This window comes from Molossus molossus, unplaced genomic scaffold, assembly GCF_014108415.1.
Source record: "Molossus molossus isolate mMolMol1 unplaced genomic scaffold, mMolMol1.p scaffold_m16_p_4, whole genome shotgun sequence".
Lineage (NCBI taxonomy): Eukaryota > Metazoa > Chordata > Mammalia > Chiroptera > Molossidae > Molossus > Molossus molossus.
In genome coordinates this window covers 50,432,463-50,446,151 of record NW_023425377.1, presented here as the reverse complement: position 1 = coordinate 50,446,151, position 13,689 = coordinate 50,432,463, and the positions used below count along the sequence as shown (strand labels likewise).

Genomic DNA, 13,689 nt, shown 5'->3' with positions numbered 1-13,689 from the left:
GCTTCACCTGATAAATGGGGAGTGTGTTCAGAGGAGGGTCCCTCTGCTGTAAGGCAGGTCTGGCTGGTGGGACTGTTTCTCAGTGACGTGCATGTCTGGTTCAGACTGGCTGGGTCTTCCTACTTCCCAGGAAAGGCCAGAGACCTGGACTTTGAATGTGTAATCTCCCAATTCTTAAAGGTTGGATCATTTCTACCTCTAAATCTTGAGTGAGCTAAACAAAATGTGGTTGCAGGCCCAGCAGCCCAAGTAGACAGGCACAGATGGAGGGAGCAGAGGCCCTTCTCACTCCTTCAGCAAACAGTCTCTGACACCTTTTGTTAGAGGCTATTGGATCCATGCTGGGCTCTACCCAGAGGGGAAATGTCACTGCAGGCAAGCCGGGTGACACCTGGTGTCCTGGAGGAATGCCTAGCCTGGCTTGGGGGTGAACAGGCTCAAGAAGCCCTTGTTGTTCCCTCCCAGGTGGGCTCATCCCAACCCCCAGCCGCCTTTGGCCACACAAGCTCATGTCCCCCATTTTTCTATGTACTATACAAATCTCAGTCGCCATGAGGTAGCACAATCTGTTGAACTATTTCACATAAGCTTCCAGGTTCTTGGTTTTATCACTGAAACAGGGCTAGGAAAGGTAAAGGGACCACGCTCAGTCTTTTTGTCAATAATTTTTGGAACATGAAGTCAGTTCATGATCATTATCAACAATTTGGAAACCTCAAAACCATCCACAAATACCAATGAATTGATGTTTATCTTCTAACCTTTTTTCTTTATACTTAGAGATGTAACAATATGGTATATTTCGATATGATATGTAATTGTCAATCCTCATTATTTACAGATTCTGTATTTGTGAATCTATGTACTCCCTAAAAATGTATTTGTCACCCTCAAAATAATACTCACATCACTTTCCCTTTCACTGATGGACATGTGCGGAGTGGCAAAAAATTTAAGTCACGCAACACATGCTGAAGTTAAGTTAAATGATATTTTGCCTTCTTGTTTCAATTCCCATACTGAAAACAAGTGTCCTTTCTGTCCGATGGCCTGGGGACTGGCACCAGGCAAAGTGCTCGACCATTGTCTCCTTGCTCAGCCTTGTCTCCCACCCTGAACGGCCTGCCTCGAGCCTATAGATTAACTCCCATCTTATCTATTCATATTCCAGAGGCTCCATGCATAACCCCCGCAGGGCCAAACCCTAAGGGACAAATTCCAGCTGCAACAGGCAGATATAAAAGACACAAGCCCCTACATTGAGCGCGGCTTCTAGGACTCGACCCCCGGAGTCTGTGAACCCGCCCGGAGTGTACCCAATAAAGCCTAATCCCTGTTTATTCGGCTGATTGGCTCTCCAGTCTCTTCTCTGTTTTATTCGGCAGCGCCCCCAATTCCTTACACTTTCTGCCATCTATTTAGTGCCATGGTGATTTTACTGCTTAGTGTGGCCCTCAAGCCCAGTGCTGCAGAGCTGTCTTGTGTTCCTAAGCATAGGAAGATTGTGGTGTGCCCTAAGGAAAAATTTCTGTGAGATGAGCTTTGTTCAGATATGAGTCATTGTGCTGTTGGCAATGAGTTCAATCTTATTGAATGAACAAATATTTATTAAATAAGGTGTCTTTAAACAGAAACACACAAAACAAGGCTATATGTTGATTGGTTGATAAAAATGTTGTGATGAGAGACTTGTAAGGAACTTAACCCTGTATTTCTCTGAGGAGTAATGGGTATTTGTTAATTCAGCGTTCATGACAAATTTATGGGACATAACTACCACGAATAATGAAAGTCGACTATATCTTTCTATTGCTACATGACTACATATATTTCCATAATTTTCTATATGAACTTTTCATGTATCATGCAATGTCCTTTGGAAATGTAATTTTTCAATTGATGTAGAACATTCCACTGTATAAATATATCACACTTTCAAAAATTAAACTTGAGTTAATTTAAATATACATGTTAAAATTGCCAGGGTGACTTTCAATAACTAGAGGGGAGGATGGAATGGGGGATCTATCCAAACAAAGTAAAGAAAGGAGGAAACGAGGAATAGAAAAGGTAAGGAAGACCACTGAAAGACAGACACAAGAGCAGAGTAAACACAAATCCATACACATCAGTAATTATAATCACTATAATTAAAACTCAGCTACTTGCTAGTTTTAAGAGACACACCCCAAACCTAAGGAGATAGGTAAAAAATAGAAAAATACATATGATAAATATCATTGCTATATTAATATTAAATAAAATAGACTTTCAGGTTAAAAAAAGACTTCAAGGCAAAAAGCTTTAGAAGAGATTAAAGGGCATTGTATAATGATAAAGGGTTCGAGTTATTAAAAAAAGTCACAAGTCTAAACTTTTTTATACTTAATAACATAGATTCAAAATAGGGAGGCAAAAATAATCAGAAAGGTAAAGTTCTATGGATATAAAAATTAAAAGGACAGAAAATTGTGAATAACTTTGTTTATAAATGTGAAAACTTAAGAGGGATGGTCAAATTCCTGGAAAAATGTAAAATACAAAAAAGAGTAAAGAAGAGACATGAAAAGGTGCTTAATATCACTAATCATTAGAGGAATGCAAATTAAAACCATGATGAGATATCACTTCACACCTGTCAGAATGGCTACTATCAGTAAATCAACAAACAACAAGTGCTGGCAAGGATGTGGAGAAAAGGGAATCCTAATAAACTGCTGGTGGGAATGCAGACTGGTGCAGCCACTATGGAAAACAGTATGGAGTTTACTAAAAAAGTTAACAATGGAACTACCTTATATGACCCAGCAATCCCACTTCTGGGAATATATTTGAAGAAACACTCCAAAATCCATAAAGAAAAAGTTTAGTACATTTCACTAGATTTAAATTAAGAACACATGCTGATCAAAGACATAATGAGAATAAAAAGCAAAGCTACCAACCAGGAGAGGAAAATTCACAGTATATCTAACTGGCAAAGGATAATTATCTAAGAAATTTTATTTATTTTTAGATAGAGTGAAAGGGAGGAAGAGAAGGAGACAGAGAAAAACATCAATGTGAGAGAGAAACATGTTGATTCGTTGCTTCCTGCATGACCCTGACTGAGACTGGGGATCAAACCTGCAACCCAGGTATGTGCCCTTGACTAGGAATCAAACCAGTGACCCTTTGGTCCTCAGGCCAATACTCTAACTACTGAGCAAACCAGCCAGGGATAACACAAAAATTGTTAAAAATCCTTAAGAAAAAGACAAATCACCAATAGAAAACTGGATGAAAGTTAGTGATAAACATTTCATAGGAGAGAAATCAAGAATGTCCAAAATCCATGACAGATGGTCCACTTAGCAATTTGAAGAAGAGGAAAAAATGGAGGCAGAGTGAATGGAAGCTACACAGATCATCTTCCAGGACCAAACAGGAATTACAACAAAACATCATTGGGAAAAACCAATGAAAAGCAGCTGGAGAGAACGCTTATAACCAGGGACAGAAAGAGGATACCAAATTGAGCCTGGTAAGAACTGTAGAGACATGAGAGGGCAGGCTGGGAGCCCACAGACAGCAGCTGAGAGCTGTTTTAGTTGTGAGCAATTAATTCCCTCTGAGAAGTTGGGGGTTAAGACCCCAAGCCAGCTCCACAGCACAGAGTGGTGGCACCACAGCACAGAATGGTGGCTTCCCAGTATGGAGTTTTAGCTCTCCAGCACAGAATGGCGGGACAGGGAAAAGAGTCCACATAACACCTGAGATCACCAGAACTGGGGCTTTGTCCAGCAAGGAGAGGTGCAGAGAAAAACGGCACCTCCCTGAAAAGCCAGAGCATTAAATCAGCTACAGCCACTCACCTTGGGCTATGGCAGAGAGAGGGATGACAGGACTGGAATGGTGTGAAGAGAGTCAGGGGTTTGTGGCATAAGGAAGAAAGCTGGGAAGAAGAATACTGGGAGTTTTATGCTAAATCACTCCCTTGTAGGACAGTAGCCATCTTACTCAAAGAGCCCCTTCCCAGAGCCCTAGGGAGAAGCAATGGCTCCTCCCTCAGGAATTTAACACCACCAAGCTAGGTCAGAGAAATGCAAATAGAGGCTCATTAACAGCTAGAGACTACCACCAGTAAGCAAGGGGGGGGGGGAAGCCATTACTCCACCAGCTGGAAATTCTCTTACCTTGTATAACTGCAAGATATTTCATTTAGCTGGGGGCCACAACCTGAGGCCCATCAAGCAACTGAGACTAATAGCCTGCAGGCAAAAGCTACAGGATAACTGAACCTTTACTTGGCCTGCAGATCTACCCAGGAAAGTAAGACTTAACAGTGGTGTTTAATGTGGGTCCTCCCACAATCATCCAAATGCAGTAGAGGGAACCACAATCAGCAGAACACCAACACCCACAGGGAAAATTTGAAGGGCTCCAAAACCCACGGAGACAGCAAAAATAGTTAAATAAAGAAACAAATCCCAAATGGAAGAAGAAAATTCTACAGAAGAAGGGATAAATGAAATGGAATTAAGCAAGTTATTAGAGGTAGAGTTTAGAGTAATGATTATGGGGAAGCTCAACAACATGAGTAAAGATATAGAAACATTAAAAATCAACCAATTGGAAATGAAACACCACCAAACAGAAATGAAGAATGACATAACAGAAAAAAAGAATACTTTGGAAGGAATAATCAGCAGAGTAGAGGAAGCTGAGGATCAGATCAGTGAATTAGATGACAGGGTAGGCAATCTCACCAGATCAGAGAACCAAAAAGAAAAAACAATTGAAAAACAGGAAGACAGCTTAAGAAAACTGTGGGACAATATGAAACATAACATCATCTGCATCATAGGAGTGCCAGAAGAAGAAAATAATGAGCAAGAGTTAGAGAATATATTTGAAGAAATAATGACAGAAAACTTCCCTAACTTGGTGAAGGAAAAGGGCATACAAGTTCAAGAAGCCCACAGAGCCTAGGTAAGAAGAACACAAAGAGGCCCACACTAAGACACATAATAATTAAAATGACAAAAATTAAAGACAAAGTGAGAATCCCAAAGGCAGCAAGAAATAAGAAACAGGTTGCCCTGGCCAGTTTGGCTCAGCAGTTAGAGAATTGACCTGTGGTCCAGAGAGACCCGGGTTCAGTTCCTGCTAAGGGCATGTAACTTGGTTGCATTTTGTCCCTGGCCCTGGTTTGCGGGTGGCAACCACTCAATGTATCCCTTTCATATCCATGTTTCTCTCTCTCTATCTCTTCCTCCCACTCTATCTGAACAAAAAATGGAAAAAATGTCCTCGGATGAGGATTAAAAAAAAAAAGAAGAAGAAGAAATAAGGAACGGTTACTTACAAAAGAACCCGCATAAGGCTATCAGATGACTTCTCAACAGAAACACTACATGCAGAAGGAATGGAATGAAGTAATCAAAATAATGAAAAATAAGGATCTGAATCCAAGTCTACTCTATTTAGCAAGACTATCATTCAAAATAGAAGGTGAAATAAAGAGCTTTTCGGACAAAAAAAAGGCTAAGGAAATATATTACCACCAAACCAGCACTGCAAGAAATCTTAAAATCACTGCTGTAATAAGCAGAAGAAATAAGAAAAACATAACCACACTAAACAAAACTTGCAATAAATAAGTACATATCAATAATAACCTCAAATATAAATGGATTAAATTCTTTGATCAAAAGACACAGAGTAGCTGAATGGATAAGAAAGTATAAATCATATAGGATATAACCTTGGTAAACATATATGCACCCAATATAGGAGCACCAAAATACATTAAAAACATCTAGAGGACTTCAAAGGAGAAATTGACAGCAATACAAACATAGCAGGGGACTTCAACACCCTGATGATAGCACTGGATAGATCCTCTAGACCAGCCGTTCTAACCTGTGGGTCGCGACCCATTTGAGGGTAGAACAACCTTTTCACAGGGGTTGCCTAAGACATAACAGTAGCAAAATTCCAGTTAAGAAGTAGCAACAAAAATAATTTTATGGTTGGGGGGGTCACCACATGAGGAACTGTATTAAAGGGTAACAGCATTAGGAACGTTGAGAACCACTGCTCTAGACAAAAAATTAACAGGGAAACAGAGACTCTAAATTATGCACTAGATAAAATGGATTTAACAAATATCTATGGAGAATAAAACCCCAAAACTGCAGAATTCACATTCTTCTCAAGTGTACATGGGACATTCTCAAAGATAGACCACATGTTAGGACACAAACTAAGTCTCTACTAGTTCAAAAAGATTGAAATCATATCAAGTATCTTAGATTACAATGACATGAAAGTAGAAATCAATTACAATAAAAACACTCAAAAGTATTCAAACACATGGAAGCTAAACACCATGTCATTAAACAGTGAATGGGTTACCAAGGAGATCAAGGAAGAAATTTAAAATGTCCTGAAAACCAATGAAAATGAACACACAACAACACAAAATCTATGGGATGCAGTGAAAGCAGTTCTGAGAGGGAAGTTCATAGCACTACAGGCCTACCTCAAGAAACAAGAAAAATTTCCAATTGACTATCTAACCCTACAACTTAAAGAACTAGAGAGTAAACAAAAAGAAAAACCCAGAGCAAGTAAAAGGAATGAAATAGTAGTGGTAAGAGCAGAAATAAACGACATAGACACTAAAACAAAACAAAACAAAAAAACAATTCAAAAGATCAATGAAACAAAGAACTGTTTCTTTGAAAAGATAAACAAGATTGATGGACCCTTAGCCAGAGTCACCAAAAAATAGAGGACCCAAATAAACAAAATCAGAAATGAAAGTCGAGAAGTAACAACTGACATCACAGAAATATAAAGGATTGTTAAAAAATACTATGAACAATTATACGCCAACAAATTGGACAATCTAGGCAAAATGAACAAATTTCTAGAATCACACAGTCTTCCAAAACTGAACTGGGAAGAGATAGAAAACTTTAACAGACCAATAACAATTAAGGAAATTGAAGATGTAACAAAAAACTGGCAGCTAACAAAAGCCTGGGCCCAGACGACTTCACAGGGGAGTTTTATTGAATATTCAAAGAACTAACACCCATTCTCCTCAAACTATTTCCAAAAATTCAAGAAGAAGGAAGACTTCCAAACTTGTTTTTTGAGGCCAGCATAATTCTAATTCCAAAACTAAATAAAGACATTACAAATAAAGAAAACTACAGGCCAATATCCCTGATGAACACAGATGCCAAAATCCTTAACAAAATATTACCAAATCAAATCCAGCAACACATTAAAACAAATTATTTACCATGATCAAGTGGCATTGATCCCTGGTATGCAAAGGTGGTACAATATTCGTAAATCAATAAATATGATACACCACATAAACAAAATGAAAGATAAAAACCATATGTTCATATCAATAGATGCTGAAAAAGCATTGAACAAAATCCAGCACCCATTTCTTTCTTTCTTTTTTTTTTTTTATCCTCACCCGAGGACATTTTTCGATATTTTGTTCAGATACAGGGAGAGGGAGAGAGAGAGAGAGAGAGAAACATCGACGTGAAAGCGACACATCGAGTGACTGCCACCCACATGACCCAACCAGGGCTGGGGACAAACTGCAACCAAGGTACGTGCCCCTAGCGGGAACCGAACCCGTGTCTCTCCGGACCACAGGCCGATGCTCTAACCGCTGAGCCAAACCGGCCAGGGCCAGCACCTATTTCTAATAAAAACGCTCAGCAATGTGGGAATAGAGGGATCATATTTCAACATAATAAAGGCCATCTATGAAAAACCTACAGCCAACATCATACTCAATGGGCAAAAACTAAAAGCATTTCCCTTAAGAACAGGAACAAGACAGGGATGCCCACTTTCACCACTCTTATTTAACATAGTACTGGAAGTCTTAGCCACAGCAATTAGACATGAAGAAAAAATAAAAGGGATCCAAATTGGAAAGGAGGAAGTGAAACTCTCATTGTTCACAGAGGACATGATATTGTACATAAAAAACCTTAAAGACTCCATGAAAAATATACTAGATTTAATAAATGATTTTGGCAAAGTAGTAGGACACAAAATTAACATCAGGAAATTGATGGCAGGGTCAGGTGTGATTGGGAGAAGGGTGTCAAAGGGGGAAAAAGGAGAAACATCTGTAACAAAAATAAATTAACGAAAAGAAAAAAATAAAAATAAAAATAAATCGATCCATTCTTATACACCAATAATGAATTCACAGAAAAATCCCATTATTGCAGCAAAAAAAAAATTAAGATACCTAGGAATAAACTTAACTGAAGAAGTAAAGGACCAACATGGTCACAGGAAACTATGGAATATTGAAAAAAAGAAATGGAAGAAGTTATAAAAAAGTGAAAGCAAATACCTTGTTCATGGATTGGAAGAATTAACATCATTAAAATGTCCATACTACCCAAAGGAATCTATAGATTCAATGCAATCCCCATTAAAATGCCAACTGCATATTTTACTGAACTAGAACAAATACTCAAAAAGTTTGTATGGAACTAAAAAAGACCCCAAATAGCCATGGCAATTTTGAAAAAGAAGAGCAAAGTAGAATAGATCACAATACTGGATATCAGATTATACTACAAAGCCATTGTAATCAAAACATCCTGGTAGTGGCACAAGAACAGGCATATAGATCAACTGAACAGAATAGAGAACCCAGAAATTTATCCAAGACATTATGCTCAATTAGTATTTGACAAAGTTTGCAAGAGCATGCAATGGCATAGAGAGAGCCTCTTTAATGAATGGTGTTGGGAACATTGGACAGCTACATGCAAAAAAAAAAAAAAAAAAAAAAAAGAAACTAGACCACCAACTTACGTCATACACAAGAATAAACTCAAAATGGAAAAAAGACTTAAATGTGACTCCTGAATTCATAAAAGTCCTAGAAGAAAATGTAGGCAACAAAATTGTAGATATCACACGCAGCAGAATTTTTACAGATACAATGCCTAATTAGGGCAAGAGAAACAAGGGAAAAATTAATAAATGGACTACATCAAACTAAAAAGCTTCTGCACAGCAAAAGAAACAAGCATCAAAATGGAAAGGGAACCCACTATAGGGGAGAGCATAACTGCCAACGATACATCAGATAAGGAGTTAATATCCAAAATATATAGAGTACCCATACACCAAAATATATAAAGTACTCATACAACTCAACAAGAAGAAGAGAAAGATCCCAATTACAAAATGGGCAGAGGACCTAAATAGACACCTCTCCAAATAGGACATACAAATGGCTAAGAGACATATGAAAATATGCTCAATTTCACTAATCATCAGGGAGATGCAAATTAAAACAACAATGAAGGGCAGCGGCGGAGGAACAGCTCCCAGCCAGCAGCCCGCGAGCTCCGAGCTAGCCACCCGGAGCCCCTCATCCCATTCGGAAGAGGAAGGAACAAAAGGTCCCAGACCCCCGGCTCAGACGGGGCGGGACCCGAAGTCTCGGTCCAGGTTAAAGGAGGATATTTCCTTAGTGTGGATTGCTGCTTTTGGTAAGAACATGTCATCCATCTTGCCATTCACTCCACCAGTTGTGAAAAGACTGCTGGGATGGAAGAAATCAGCTGGTGGATCTGGAGGAGCAGGTGGAGGAGAGCAGAATGGACAGGAAGAAAAGTGGTGTGAGAAAGCAGTTAAGAGTTTGGTGAAGAAGCTAAAGAAAACAGGACGTTTAGATGAGCTTGAGAAAGCCATCACCACTCAAAATTGTAATACTAAATGTGTCGCCATACCAAGCACTTGCTCTGAAATTTGGGGAGAGTACACCAAATACGATAGATCAGTAGGATACAACAGGCCTTTACAGCTTCTCTGAACAAACCAGGTCTCTTGATGGTCGTCTTCAGGTATCTCACCGGAAAGGACTGCCACACGTTATATATTGCCGATTATGGCGCTGGCCTGATCTTCACAGTCACCATGAACTCAAAGCAATTGAAAACTGCGAATATGCTTTTAATCTTAAAAAGGATGAAGTATGTGTAAACCCTTACCACTACCAGAGATCTGAGACACCAGTTTTGCCTCCTGTGTTAGTGCCACGGCACACTGAGATCCTAACAGAACTACCACCTTTGGATGATTATACCCACTCCATTCCAGAAAACACTAATTTCCCAGCGGGAATTGAGCCACAGAGTAATTACATCCCAGAAACGCCACCTCCTGGATATATCAGTGAAGATGGAGAAACAAGTGATCAACAGTTGAACCAAAATATGGATACAGGATCTCCAGCAGAACTATCTCCTACTACTCTTTCCCCTGTTAATCATAGTTTGGATTTACAACCAGTTACCTAGAACCTGCATTTTGGTGTTCGATAGCCTGTTATGAATTAAACCAGAGGGTTGGAGAGATGTTCCATGCATCACAGATCCATCAAATTCAGAGAGGTTCTGCTTAGGCTTACTCTCCAACGTCAACCGAAATGCTACAGTAGAAATGACAAGAAGACACATAGGAAGAGGAGTGCGCTTATATTACATAGGTGGGGAAGTTTTTGCTGAGTGCCTAAGTGATAGTGCAATCTTTGTGCAGAGCCCCAGTTGTAATCAGAGATACGGCTGGCACCCTGCAACAGTGTGTAAAATTCCACCAGGCTATAATCTGAAGATCTTCAACAACCAGGAATTTGCTGCTCTTCTGGCTCAGTCTGTTAATCAGGGTTTTGAAGCCGTGTATCAGCTAACTAGAATGTGCACCATACGAATGAGTTTTGTGAAAGGGTGGGGAGCAGAATACTAGAGGCAGACAGTAACAAGCACTCCTTGCTGGATTGAACTTCATCTGAATGGACCTCTACAGTGGTTGGACAAAGTATTAACTCAGATGGGATCCCCTTCAGTGCGTTGCTCAAGCATGTCATAAAGCTTCATCACCAATCAAGTCCCATCAAAAGACTTAATGTAACAACTCTTGTGTCATAGTATTTGTCTGTGGTCCCCATGGACTGTTTGTATCCAAAAATTCAACCAAGAAAACAGCACTTGAGGTCTTATCAATTAAAGCACCTTGTGGAATTGGTTTCCTATGTTCGAATATTAGATGGGAAAATTAGTGTCTAGAAATACCCTCCCATAAAGGAGGAAGAGAAGATTTTAAAGACTTACTGATGTCTTGTTGGGCATAAAATTGAGTGTCCCAAAGTTTCTTAATAACAGTAGTAGTTATGTGTACAGGTAATGTATCATGGCCCAATATCACTGTATTGTGCTGTTTATATACATTTTTAGTTTGCATAAATTAGGTGTGTGTGTGCTGCTTCTTGATTTAGGCAAGCCTTTATAAAGTTACAGTACCTAATCTGTTATTCCCACTTCTCCGTTATTTTTGTGTATCTTTTTAAATATATAATATATATCAAGATTTTCAAATTATCATTTAGAAGCAGATTTTCCTTGTAGAAAAACTAATTTTTCTGCCTTTTACCAAAAATAAACTCTTGGGGGAAGGAAAAAAAAAGAAAAAAAACAACAAAAAAAACAATGAGGTATCACCTCACACCTGCCAGAATGGCTGCCATCAACACATCATCAAACAACAAGTGTTGGCGAGGTTGTGGAGAAAAGGGGACTCTAGTACACTGCTGGTGGGAATGCAGACTGGTGCAGCCACTATGGAAAACAATATAGTGTTTTCTCAAAAAATTAAAAATTGAACTGCTGACTTCCGGTCAAGATGGCCGCGTAGGTATTGAACAGTATTGCGTCCTCCCACAACCACATCAAAGTTACAACCAAACTACAGAACAACCATCATTCAAAACTGCCTGAAATCAAGCTGAATGGAAGTCCTACAACTATGGAATTAAAGAAGCAGCCTCATCGAGACTGGTAGGAGGGGCAGAGGTGGACGGGCTGGCCCCACACCTATGTGTGGTGGATAAAAATCAGGAGGATACCTTGGCTGGGAAGGTCCTCCCTGAGGACTGAGGGGTCCCCGTCCCACACCAGGTGCCCACTCATGGTTCCAGTGCCAGGAAGAGAAGTCCCCATAACTTTTGCCTGGAAAGACCAGTGGGAAACAAGGCTCATGGAGGCTGAGGCAGCTGGAGCCCCAGGCAGCTTCTCTTAAAGGGCCCGTGCACAAACTTACTTGGACTTGCTCCCTCTAAGCTCAGAGGGGAGGCAGCTTGAGAAGCACCAGAGACATACAGGAAAGAACTGAGCTGTTTGGCATTGGAGTGAGGGCTGGAGAGGGAGCTTTCTCTGGGACAAACATGCTATCAGAGGCTTTTGTTCCTTTGGTGAGCCCTTCCCTGGGACTCACCAAAGGAACATATCTGGGACTCCAGCAACCTGGCTCACACTGGTTGTCCCACCCTGGTGATTCCCTGAAGTCTTAACCCACCCAACTTTCAGGCCCACCCAAGCTGTTGCCAGTTGCTTAACCATAGGATTGGCCTGTCTTGGATCCTGTTTCAGGTTTTCCTAAATTCTTTCAAACAAGTAGCTGTACTGGCCTGCTCCTATCACTTTGTCCTGATTAAATAAACAAAAGGCTAACTGTGAAGCTTTCAGAGGCAATCTGAGGAAGTACCAGCTGGCCTGGTACTCCTCCTAATGAATTTGTCCTCTAAGCAAATTTGTTAGTTTTTAGAACTTACATCATAAAATGAATAGCAGGATAGATGTGTGCTGACCCAGTTCACCCAGTTTCCTTTTGCCTCAGCTCCCTCCCACCTTTGTTCCCTCCTGCTTATCGCTAACTCCCTCCGCTTCTGTACTGGCTTGCTCTTTCCCAAGGCCAACAAGAAATGCCAGCTGCAGAAGTTTGTAACAAACCCCCTATAAAATAAAAAATCAGCTGAAAGTTGGGGCTGATCTCCGAGAACTGGGGATCAGTCGCCAGCCGGCTTTGCTCTCTATTTGGCTTTAATTTGGCTCTGGTGGTCTCTTGGTCCTCTTGCACCACAACAGTAGCATCTGGTCTCAGCTAGCCCCATACCTCTCGTTAAGTAATACATAGAAACAAACACAGGGAGGCAGCCGAAATGAGGAGACAAAGAAACAGGTCCCAAATGAAAGAACAGAACAAAACTCCAGGAAAAGAACTAAGCAAAATGGAGATAAACATCACCACCAAACCATTATTATATTAAATGTTGAAGGGTCTTTTTGAAGAAAAAGATAAAATATATGAACAAACAAAATGGCAATAGATACATATCTGTTGACAATTGAATCTACAAACAAAATGAACAGACAGAACAGAAACATTCTCATAGATACAGAGAACATTTTGTTGGTTGCCAGATGGGAGGGAGATTGGGGAAATGGGTGAAAAAGGAGAAGGAATTAAGAAGTAAAAATTGGTTGCTAGATTGACAAACTTCAAAGAGAAGGGGGTTGGGGGGTGGGAAGAAATAAACCAAAAAACTTATATGCATAACCAATGGACACAGACAACAGTGTGGAAAAAGGCAGGAGGGGGGCGGGAGTGGGGAGAAGGGGTTCAATGGAGGAAAAATGAGGAACATCTGTAATACATTCAACAATAAAGATTAAAAAAAAAAGAATTGAACTGCCATTTGACCCAGTGATCCCACTTCTAGGAATATATCCTAAGAAGCCTGAAACACAAATCAGAAAGAATACATATACCCCTATGTTCATAGCAGCACTATTTATAATT

The 13,689-nt window shown here is 40.0% G+C and overlaps 1 protein-coding gene and 1 pseudogene across 1 annotated transcript in view; one reads left to right on the top strand and one right to left on the bottom strand.

The window, feature by feature from the left end:
* RASGEF1C (RasGEF domain family member 1C) overlaps window positions 1-13,689 on the bottom strand; it is a 48,195-nt gene that overhangs the window by 13,741 nt on the left and 20,765 nt on the right. The window contains 1 exon segment of the mRNA XM_036282162.1: window positions 533-622. Coding sequence (XP_036138055.1) covers window positions 533-622 — 90 coding nt within the window.
* Window positions 9,554-10,961, top strand: LOC118615475 (annotated as a pseudogene).